Genomic DNA, 11,590 nt, shown 5'->3' with positions numbered 1-11,590 from the left:
AGCCAGTTCCTTATCCACTGAACAGTCCACCCATCAAATCCGTACCCCTCCAATTTGGCAATCAGGATGTTGTGGGGGACCATGTCAAAGGCCTTACAGAAGTCCAGATAGATCATATCCATAGGTTGTCCCTTATCTACTGACGCAGTCACTTTATCATAGAAGGCCACTAGGTTAGTCAGGCAGGACCTGCCCCTAGTAAAGCCATGTTGGCTGTCCTGGATCACCTCCCTGTCCTTCATGTGCCCAAGCATGGCATCTAGGAGGATCTGTTCCATGATCTTCCCAGGCACAGAGGTGAGACTGACGGGTCGGTAGTTCCCGGGGTCCTCCTTTCTACCCTTTTTAAAAATGGGTGTGATGTTCCCCTTCTTCCAGTCTGCAGGGACTTCACCTGACTGCCATGATTTTTCAAATATCATGGAAAGTGGTTTGGCAACTACATCAGCCAGTTCCTTCAGGACTCTGGGATGTATCTCATCAGGTCCCATGGACTTGTATATCTTCAGACAAGTCAGAAAACGCACTGTTAAAAAATGAAGATTTTTTTTGTTTTGTTTTCTGTTTTAAAGAAAATTCTTAAAAAGCCTCATAAGAAAGCAGCCTCAGGACCTTCTTCTCGTGATCGGCACCGGGGTAAGTGCTGCAGTAGCACCAGGAATCCCAGCCCTCTGCTCCTGGAGAAGCTGCATCGAGGCTGTCATTGAAGCAGCTGAACAGCTGGAAGTGCTTCATCCGGGAGACGTTGCTGAATTCCGCAAAAAAGTCATCAAAGATAAAGACCTGCTTGTGGTTGCACACGATCTCATCAGAAAAATGTCACCGGTGAGTATGTTTATAACTTACAGAGCCATAGAATTGTCCAGGTTGGAAGGGACCTTTGAGATCATCTAGTCCGGTCATCAGCCTAACTCTGATTAAAAACAAATACTGATTTCTAAAAATATCGATTCTAAACAAAATATTGATTGTACTTTTATTATCAACAAAAATTCTTTTCAGCTTTCTAAAACTTTGATATTTTTTTTTTCTGGTAAAAATCGAAATTTTGGTGGTAATCATCTCATAGGCTGTACATTTTGGAGTGGCTAAAGGATACTTGGATTTTAGCATAAGGAAGCGTTCGTTGTAATTAACGCAAGCAAGAGGCCTGACTATTAAATATATGCCATGATGTTTCTTGGAACTGAAAGAGGAATTTCTAGCTCTGCTGGCTAAAGGGCCCAGGTGAACCTCATGAGGTTCAACAAGAGCAAATGCAAGGTTCTGCACCTGGGCCGGAACAATCCTCACCATCAGCACAGACCAGGGGGTGAGGTATTAGAAAGCAGCCCTGAGGAAAGGGACTTTGGGGTGCTGGTGGAGGAGAAGCTGGACATGAGCAGGCAGTGGGCAGCTGCAGCCCAGAAGGCCAATCCCATCCTGGGCTGCATCAAAAGATGCGTTGCCAGCAGGTCCAGAGAGGGGATTCTGCCACTTTGCTCTGCTCTGGTGAGACCTCACCTGGAGTATTGTGTGCAGGTCTGGAGCCCTCAATATAAGAAGGACATGGACCTGATGGAGAGGGTCCAGAGGAGGGCCACGAGGATGATCAGGGGGATGGAGCACCTCTGCCACGAGGACAGGCTGAGGGAGCTGGGGTTGTTCAGCCTGGAGAAGAGGAGGCTCCGGGGAGACCTAATAGCAGCCTTCCAGTACCTGAGGGGGCTACAGGAAGGCTGGGGAGAACCTGTTTAGAAAGGCCTGTAGTGACAGGACAAGGGGCAATGGCTTCAAGCTGGAGGGGAACAGATTTAGACTGGAGATGAGGAGAGGGTTCTTCACTGTGAGGGTGGTGGAGCACTGGAACAGGTTGTTCATCTTGGGTTCCAGAGATTTTCAGATTGTGCTAATAAGTTTGCCAAGTTGGAGTAATTAGGGTGACGTACGTACTGTTAAGGTGGAGGACGTGTTGAGTGTTTTGCAACACGGGATGAGCTTCTCTACGGGCAAACTCTTTTAATTTGTGTATCTGTGTGTATAATTAGACTTTGTTGCAGATCTAATATTGAATACATTTTTCTCAACCAGGAAGAAAAAACAAACCAAAGCAAACGCTCCCCCCAAAAACCCCCCAACTTTCATAGTATATTCCAGACTGAACCCAGGGAATGATACTTTTAGTCCTCTAGCTGGTTTTCAAAGCAGTAAAAGCACACTGAGAAAAGGTGAGGTTTCCATGTCGTTAGGCCAGTAGCTCTATTGGGCTTATAAACAGACGTTTGTTCTCTATGGAATAACAATTTATTGAATGGGAAGCCTGTATCTTTTATAGAATTGTTACATATTCCTGTCAGTCTCAGCAGATGGGCTGGGCAAATGCAGCCTGTGCTTTTAGAAAATCATGCCTTTTGTTTGGTTAGAAGTGGTCCTTATGAAATGTTAATCTTTTTCTCTCTTCAGCGTACTGGGGATACGAAGCCCAACTTCTTCCAGGATTGCTTGATGGAGGTGTTTGATAATTTAGAACAGCACATTCAGAACCCTGTTGTTCTGCAGTCAATCCTGAGACTCATGGAGAGAGGCACGATGGTTCTGACGACAAACTATGATAACTTACTTGAAATATTTGGTCAGCAACAGGGTAAAGCAATGGAATCTTTAGACTTGAAAGATAAGGATAAGGTATGGTGAGAGCAGTAGAATTTTTAGACTTTATAATAAGAGAAGGCAGCTCGTAAGCTTCATTTAAAGATGTTTTCCTGCTTAAACAATGTCAAGGCTAAAACTTCTTAATTGGTAAAGCATCTCTATAAGCTAACAGCAGATGCACAGACGTTTATTTTATGTCTCTCTTTATTCAGAATAATCTGGTAACAGTTACCAAACAGAATTTCAGTGATGCATTTATTAACCAGTTGCCCCCCCGCTCTCTGGAAAAAAAATAATCCACAAACTTACTTAACTTCCATGAAGTAATTGTTAGAATCAGAAATGTGATTTCAGCTGGCTGGTTGTTAATTTGCTGTTTGTGTCTTTCCCGTCCCTGTTGCTGGGTCTTGCTACCTGGCTGAATGCTTGTTTAGATCAAAAAGGCCAGAGATATCTTCAGTATCAGCATGGAGCTCTGTATTATAATTTGAATTAAGCTGTGTATGTAATTAGTAACTAAAACTATCTCTTGCTGCAGAAAAGCGCCAAAAAAGTTATTTGTGTTTCAAGGGGTTTTATAAGTTAGGACAGCTGTGTATTTTTGCAGAATTTCACTTCTTCTAGTGTAGTATAGTATAACAAAAGAATGTAACTTTGATTTGCTCTAGGTTCTTCAGTGGGCAAGAGGGCATATAAAATACGGAGTGCTTCATATTCACGGCTTATATACGGATCCCTGTGGAATGGTGCTCGATCCCTCGGGATATAAAGATGTTACTCAAGATCCTGAAGTCATGGTTTGTATGATCTTTAAATTTTTCACTGGGTTTTGCCTAACGATTTTATTGTAATCGCTGCATACGCATTACCTAAGGCCCTTAGCCTTAGGTAAAATTTTTTTGTCAGATGATAGAAATTAAATAAGTGGGGGCCCAGAAAAATGGTAGTATTAATCAGAAAGGCAGCAGCTACGTTGCTGGGGCAGTGCATGCTCTTGTATATTGCTTCTTTCTAAATCCCAAATCAAAACCCCATCCTCAGCTGTATGTCATGGTTTTAGAGATCTTTGTATTTATATCATGAATGAACATTAGCCCCAAAATACTAGACACCAAAACAAGGGTTCATCACCCTTGGATTCATCTTTTAGGAGCTTAGGCTGTTACTAGCTCTGGATCCTGGACTTAATGTTGTGTATTAGGTATTTTAAGAAGTCAAATATTTAGCCATCAATATTAATTTTCCTTATTGACAGATTGATCTAACAGGACCCTAATATTCTGTCACCATAAAGCTTTCAATTTAAAATTCCCTTACTGGAAATATTTACATGTGTACTTAATTTTGTGTGGTGATTTTTGAATGTCAATTTTTTTTGTACAGTGTTTCTGAAATGACAGTTTGTCCTGATCCTAAAACATGCTCTGAATTCAGTTCAGCAGTCATGTCTGTCTGCTTCTCCTTTTAAGTCTCACATGAAAATTTCTTCAGGGAAGGGTTATCCAGCATTGGAATGGGCTGCCCAGGGAAGTGGTTGAGGCCCCATCCCTGGAGGTGTTCAAAAGATGGGTTGACATGGTCCTCAGGAATATGGTTTATTGATTTATATTTTTTTTATTGCTTATTTCTTATTTATTTTTTTGTCAGAGTTAGGTTGATGGTTGGACTAGATGATCTTTAAGGTCCTTTCCAACCTAGACAATTCTATGATTCTATGTTTTAGAAGTTCTTACCTGGGCCTTTTGACCACTGAAGTAACCGTAGCTCTCGTGTGTTTGTATTTCTGACCAGGAAGTTCTTCAAAATTTGTATCGAACCAAGTCTTTCTTGTTTTTGGGATGCGGAGAGACTCTGCGTGATCAGATATTCCAAGCTCTTTTTCTTTATACTGTAAAGAATAAAGTGGATTTGGAACATTATATGCTGGTGCTTAAAGAAAATGAAGACCACTTTTTTAAGCTGCAGGCAGATATGCTGCTTCACGGAATAAAAGTAGTCTCCTATGGGAACTGCTTCAAACAATTCCCGGAGTACGTACAAGATCTGACTGCTCAAATCTGCAAGCAAAGAAGTCCAGGTAGTGTATCCTCTTTATTTAATAAGAAAATATTGAATAAGAAAATATGGAGCAGGTGTGTAGCAGGATGCCACATCTGAGCCATTAGCAGCAGGTCTGTGGTGCTGACCTTGCACGTAGCTAGCGGAGTATTGTGTCCAGTTTTGGGCACCTCAATCCAAGAGAGATCTGGAGGTGCTGGAGCGAGTGCAGAGGAGGGCAACGAAACTAGTGAAGGGCCTAGAAGACAAATCATATGAAGAGCGGCTGAAGGAGCTGGGGCTGTTTAGTTTGAGGAAGAGGAGGCTGAGGGGAGACCTCATCACTCTCTACAACTGCTTGAAAGGACACTGTAGAGAGGTTGGTGCTGGTCTCTTCTCACAGGTAATTAGTGACAGAACGAGAGGGAACGGCTTCAAGCTCCAACAGGGGAGGTTTAGATTGAACATTAGGAGGGAATTCTTCACAGAGAGAGTGGTCAGACACTGGAATAGGCTGCCCAGGGAGGTGGTTGAGTCCCCATCCCTGGCTGTGTTTAAGGGCTGTTTAGGTGCAGTGCTGAGGGACATGGTGTAGGGGAGGACTTTGTAGAGTAGGGGAGATGGTTGGACTCGATGATCCCAAGGGTCTCTTCCAACCTCAATGATTCTATGATTCTATGGTTGGCCCGTGCCAGCATCGTTGCTGCTGAATGGCAGGCAGAGTTGGAACACCTGACTAAATTGTAACCAAATTTTTTTCTGCAAGGCCAGTGGATTCTTGAAAATTTAATCTTTTAATTCTGAACTTTGTCTTTTTTGGTAGCATTTGTTTAAGGTGTTTGTTTACTCGGTTGTATTTTTTGGCACGAACTGCTCCGGTATATCGAGTGTTACATTGTATGAAATGTGACATGTCAGTAAAGGAAACTAAAAGAATTGAAATAATTAATTGGTGGGATAAGCTGGTATCTGATTAAGCACAGAATGGGAAATTAAATCAGGACACCCAACGGTGTTCAGCTTAACACACATTCGGCTTAACAGTGGTGTTTGGCTAATGGGGAGAAAACCTGAGTGTGAGGATAATGTTTTCTGACAATAAAATAGAAGAAGTTGTGGAATAATACTCTATTTATGAGAGTGAATGGCACTCTGTAGAGGGTGTTTAATGCTAAAATTGGAAATAACTCCATACCTTTGACAGTAACAGTTCTGCATCGACAGGGAGCTAAATTTTATTAACTAGGGCCATTCACTGATTTTCCTTCCCTGCTCCTTTCCAGCCTGTTGTCTCTCAACTCATAAAATTCCTTAGCTGTAACAATGAAGAACCTCTAATACAAAACCAGGGAAAAAAACCCCAACTATATGTTGAAGGAAAGAGATTTCTTAATGTTTTCCAAACAAGGACAGTTCTACTACGGCTTATCCAGAGAATTGAGGAAAATAACTAGAGTAAATGACCTTGGGGAGAATACTGTCTCCCAGTTCTTTTATTTATCATGTCCCTGAAACTGTTTTGTCTAAAATTATTCCCAAGCAGTGCATAGCAGGAACCTTCCACTTTCCCTCCCGAAAAGAAAACTGCAGGTGTCTGCCCCACTTATGTAATGGTTTTTGTAACCATTTAATATTACATTTAGACTGGATTAGATTTTCCTTCCCAGTGGAGGCTTGAAAAAAAATATGTAGCACAGTATGTTGGTTTCAGGGAGTTTGTCTGCAGTGCAGACCCCTAAAAGTAAGCTGGGGGCTGCCATTTCAGGCACTGAAGGAGCCAAAATCGTGCCTGACAAATTTGGTGGCTTTCTGCGGCAGGGTTACAGCGTTGGTGGATAAGGGAAGAGTGACTGATGGGGGTAGTAGTGGATGAAAAACTGAACATGAGGCAGCAACGTGAGCTACCAGCCCAGAAAGCCAGCAGGATTAAAAGAAGCATGGCCAGCAGGTGGGAGGGAGGTGAATCTGTCCCTCTGCTCTGCTCTCCTAAGACCCTGCCTGGAGTACTGGAGTCTTCAGCACAGGAAAGACATGGACCTGGTGGAGCAGGTCCAAAGGAGGGCCATGAAGATGCTCAGAGGGGTGAAGCACCTCTCCTATGAGGACAGGCTGAGAGAGTTGGGGTTGTTCAGCCTGGAGAAGAGAAGGCTCCAGGGAGACCTTATAGTGGCCTTTCAGTACCTGAAGAGGGCCCACAGGAGAGCTGGGGAGGGACTCTTTGTCAGGAAGTGTGGTGACAGGACAAGGGGCAATGGTTTTAAATGGGAAGAGGGGAGATTTAGATTAGATACAGAAAGAAATTTTTGCTGTGAGGGCGGTGAGGCACTGGAACAGGTTGCCCAGAGAAGCTGTGGCTGCCCCATCCCTGGAGGGGTTCAAGGCCAGGCTGGATGGGGCTTGGAGCAACCTGGTCTGGTGGGAGGTGTCCCTGCCCAGGGCAGGGGGGTTGGAACTGGATGATCTTTAAGGTCCCTTCCCAGACCAAACCATTCTATGATTCCAGATACAACCTTTCTGTTTTGGGATGTTGCATTAAAAGTATAAAAACTTTTTGGGTGCTAACTCGTGCTGTTGCTGTCTCTTATGCTTCTCTAGATGCTGATCGAGTGGACAGCACAACACTGTTGGGTAAGGAATGTTCTTATTTTCACAGAAGGTTCCATAATCTGTCAGAGAGTTAAAAATAAAGTCTTCTATTTACCAAGTAATTGAATTATTGTTGTGCATTGCTCTCATTTAGCTCTGAAAGTCTGCTTAACAGATTCTCTTTTTTACTCTCTTTATTTTCTTTCTACATATATTAGCTGATAACTGATGGCTCTCAGCTGTCAATAAAAGGACAAATGATAGAATGGAAAAGCTCCAGAAAATGTATATAAAAAAAATATTAAAGTTGATCAGAGTATTCTAAGATACCATTAATATTCTGAATGCCTTCTTTAAGAAGGTATAGAAGACTGAATCTCAAGCTGAAGCATGTAGCACTGAAGGTGAATTTTTGGCCAAATGTTGTTCAGGTATCTTTGTGATACATCTGTGAATAAGCAGAGCAATAGTAATACATTCCAATTTATGGTATAAAATAGCAAAACTTCCCTTTGAAACGACACTTCAATTAAAAAAGATTACACTTCTAAGATATTTGTGCTGCTGCTGCAAATAAATCGGAACTGTATCAAAGTATTATTTCATTATTGCATATGGAGGTCTTTGGCATTGCAGGAGATTAAAAAAAACCCACTTTTTCACAATCAAAAAGTACACAAGGTCCAAGATACTTGTGGGCAGGTGTAAATGCAGAGATTACTTTTGTAATTCCAACTAGATTTTAAGATTACCTGTCTTTCAGGTGAGTTCATAAATCCCTTTTTTTGGGTAAAGTACAATTAGGCATCAGTGGAGAAGAAACTAAAAATCTGAGCACGATTTATTCCAGTCCCACTTAACTCCACTCCTTTAGTAGCTTATTAGCACCCTCCTCACAAGGAATTTTAGCACCCATGTCCTTGTATTTTGGAATACATAACAAGTAAAGAAAAAGAATTATTCCTTAGCACAGAGTTGTCTAATACTGTCAGAAGTGGTGGATGTCCTGATTTTGAAGGCATTCCCTTCCCCTCATTTTTCCTGCCCAGCTCTGCTGTTTAGACTTTCAACAGTAGCTCACGCCAAGTATTTTTTTTCCTCTGGATTGGGGATCCAGACTTCTTGAAGCTTCTCACCTCTGAAGTCCTTCCTATTCCATATGTTAGTACCAGAGCTCCGTGTTAGGAAACATCTCCAGATCATTGAGCTGGGGCAGACTTTCAGTAGGGTTAGTGTTACAATTCAGAATCCAAATACTAGAACCTCAGAGGACCATTATTGCGTTTATCTTCATATTTGGTGCTTGTAATAAAAAGTATACAAAGCACATGTATGGAGCAACACTAAAATACTTCTTTTTTTATTCCCCTCCTTACCTCTTTTTCCACAGGAACTTCATGTGTGGACTGTGCTAAAAGGAAGTTGGAAAATGGCACTGACTCTCCCAAGAGAATCAAGCAGTCAGACAACGGTATACCCACTATTTAATGGAAAAAAAACCAAAACCCAACAGCAACAAATAATCCAACCCAGCAGCTTTTTAACAGTAGGTGTTTTACATCTGCTGCACGGAAGGTTTTGAGCTGAGTATTTCCATGGCTTTCAGTGGAATAAAAATTGTGCATCTTAGGCTTTTCCTCTCCTGGAGCTGTAAATATGGAATGGATGTAAAGCTGGAGAGTTGTCCTGGTCACCAGCCAAGCGCTTCCACGCGACTACGACTCTCTCTGCAGGGTCAGTTAGAAGCAGGTGCATCAAGCCACTTGGACCAAGCTCTTACCACCAGAGGTAACATCTGAATCTGTCAAAAATGACTCAACACACCTGCAACTCAATGTTAGTTGCCTTTGAAACAAAGGGGTTTCTGTTATTTCCTGCTCAGCTGAACTGCAGGCAGGCTGCTGGAGGTTGAACTCTTCAGGGGTCTGGCAGCACAGGGCTGCTTGTAAGATTCAGATCCCTGAGCTGTTAGGAACAGGAATTGTTGTTTCACATCTATAGAACCTATTTTATGCTTTTAGTGTGAGGATTTGTTTTCATTTGTCAGTCTAAGGCATGAGATCACCCGGGGAGGAAAGGATGTAATAGGAATGTATCAGCAAGGATATACCCTATGTTCATGGGGGCTCACGGACTGACTTGCAGTTTATTTCTATGGAAATATTTGAAATACTGTTGTTTAAATCACAGAGTATGCTGCTGGTTATATCAGAAAGCAGATAACGGATACTCTTAATGCAGTAGAATTAAAACCAGTTAGTATCTAATTATATATCTGTAGACAATTTCTAGTGTCTGACTTCAGTTGAACTACTCCAATGACTGAGTTTTAGGCACTGCTGGTTTTTGGTTTGTTTTGTTGTTTTTTTTTTCTGAGGTGCTGTTACTACACTGACCACTGAATTGTCTCAACTTAACTGACGTAGTTACTGGTCCAGTTGCTAACACTGGTAGTCTTCTGAGATTTTTCTGGTGAGCTGCCTCTCACCTCAGTGTCTGCAGGAAAGCATGTTCAGGGCCGTTCTTCGGTCCCATTCTGGCACATTTGCATCTGGCAGTCCTGGAGGGCAGCTTCAGTCAGGTTTCTCTGCTTAGGATTTGCTTTGTTACACCTGCTGAGACCCCATCACACTGCAGTGAGGTTGGACAGGCAGTGGAAGGGCTGGACAGTGAGAGGTGGGTGCATCAGCTGACCATTCTGTTGGAGTTATGGTACATCAGCTCTTTACTCTCATGTCACAACATTTTTTTCCAGACTAGTAATTACCACCATGGGTCAGGTTTTTGTGGTGTGGAAGTCTTCGTCCCAGTTTTGAAGTAGGTAAAGACCTGAAGATATTTTGCCTAGAAAAGCAGTCTTAAACCATGTCTGCACACTGATTCTTGTGGCTTATACCCTATAGAAGAAAATACCCAGTCATCTTGAATGATTGACAGGCTGGAAATCATACTTGGGTTTTAGTATGTGATGTTCATTACTAAGGACCTCAAGTATCAATTCCCAAGGTGTCAGCTGTGTTTTTTAAAAGATAAAAATCAAAAATAAAACCAGTCGGAATAGAGACTCTACTTGTCCTCTCCCTTTGAGAGACTCTGTTTATGCATAGATCACTTTTGAAAATTAAGTCTTTTAGCATCACGTAGAGCATTATCAGCAAGACTCTAACCTCTAAGACTTGCTTCTCTGTCTGGAAAAAGTGATCAGTCGTGCTATTTGGGATGCTAATGAATCAGCTTAGAACCCTTAAATTGTTGCTTTGAGCTGCAGCAAAATGAGTCCCGATGAGGCAGAGCTATTTATCACCCTGATTACTGCAATTATTTAAGCCAAACCTAAAATCATATAACTCCTTATCTTGTGCCTGAAGGCATCCCCTCCCTTTGGTGAGGGGCAACTTACGCCGAGCGCTGGTGAGTCTTTTCTTCTGTAGATGCTGCTGAACTGCAACTTGTACAACAGCCTCCCCTGACTCAAGTGCCATTTATCTGCATCCTGAAAAGCACAAGAGTTAAGTAATGGGTTATTATTTCCTTACGTACACAACCAGAAGTGATGAATGCCTTGGTTTGGTTTTGTGCCTTGCGTTTTCTCCCCCCTGCCTCCCCAATCAAATAATATATTTTTAGACTGTCTTGCAGCTACCTCAGGGTTTCAAATACAGTCAAAAAGGACAGAACCTGAAACTTGTCCGTTCCATTTATCTGTTAAGTTAAAGAGTAACTTGTTTAAGGCCCTGTTCAGATTGTTACCTGAGTCCTGTCAAAGAATTAACCATACAGACATGTTCAATGATGTTTGCCCATTCTACTGTAGATGGCTTTTTCTACTTAATTCTTTTTTTTTTTTTTTAAATGGGAATAAGGTATTTACTGAAAACAAACTTGACCATTTATTATCCTGTTTTGCTCAAGCTGTGTAATGAAGTTGAAAGGACATCATCTCTTAACGATGGCATACACTCTTTTAATAAAATATTTAAAGCCAAGTAGACCATTCTTGCGTAGTTGCTAAAAAGTGCAGCTTTCACCATTCTTCACACTGTTCAATTCTTTACTGTATTTTTTTATTTCAACTAACTGTTCCTAGCCAATGGTTAAAAAAACACAAACCAAGACAAAACTTCTGACCTATTGCAAATACAAAGATCTTTGAGCACCACTAGAGGCTGCTCTTCTGTTCATCCTTCACACGCCTCTATTTCCACATCTGTCAGTGGGTTATGAATTAACAGACTGATGCTAAGTCATGACTTACAATCAGAGTAAATAATTTTATTTAATCAAGTGGGACAGCAACACCAGAGGGATGGGATGTCATCCAAAAGGACCTGGACAG

The 11,590-nt window shown here is 41.8% G+C and overlaps 1 protein-coding gene across 1 annotated transcript in view; it reads left to right on the top strand.

The window, feature by feature from the left end:
- FAM118A (family with sequence similarity 118 member A) overlaps positions 1-8,879 on the top strand; it is a 15,322-nt gene extending 6,443 nt beyond the window's left edge. The window contains exons 3-8 of the mRNA XM_014938389.1: positions 573-825; positions 2,443-2,664; positions 3,300-3,428; positions 4,423-4,708; positions 7,264-7,296; positions 8,645-8,879. Of these exons, the coding sequence (XP_014793875.1) occupies positions 573-825; positions 2,443-2,664; positions 3,300-3,428; positions 4,423-4,708; positions 7,264-7,296; positions 8,645-8,742 (1,021 nt within the window). The 3' untranslated portion in view covers positions 8,743-8,879. The remainder of the gene's footprint in view (positions 1-572; positions 826-2,442; positions 2,665-3,299; positions 3,429-4,422; positions 4,709-7,263; positions 7,297-8,644) is intronic.
- Positions 8,880-11,590: the final 2,711 nt, after the last annotated feature.

Source organism: Calidris pugnax, unplaced genomic scaffold, assembly GCF_001431845.1.
Source record: "Calidris pugnax isolate Ruff unplaced genomic scaffold, ASM143184v1 scaffold47, whole genome shotgun sequence".
NCBI lineage: Eukaryota > Metazoa > Chordata > Aves > Charadriiformes > Scolopacidae > Calidris > Calidris pugnax.
This window is presented reverse-complemented; position numbering and strand designations above follow the sequence as displayed.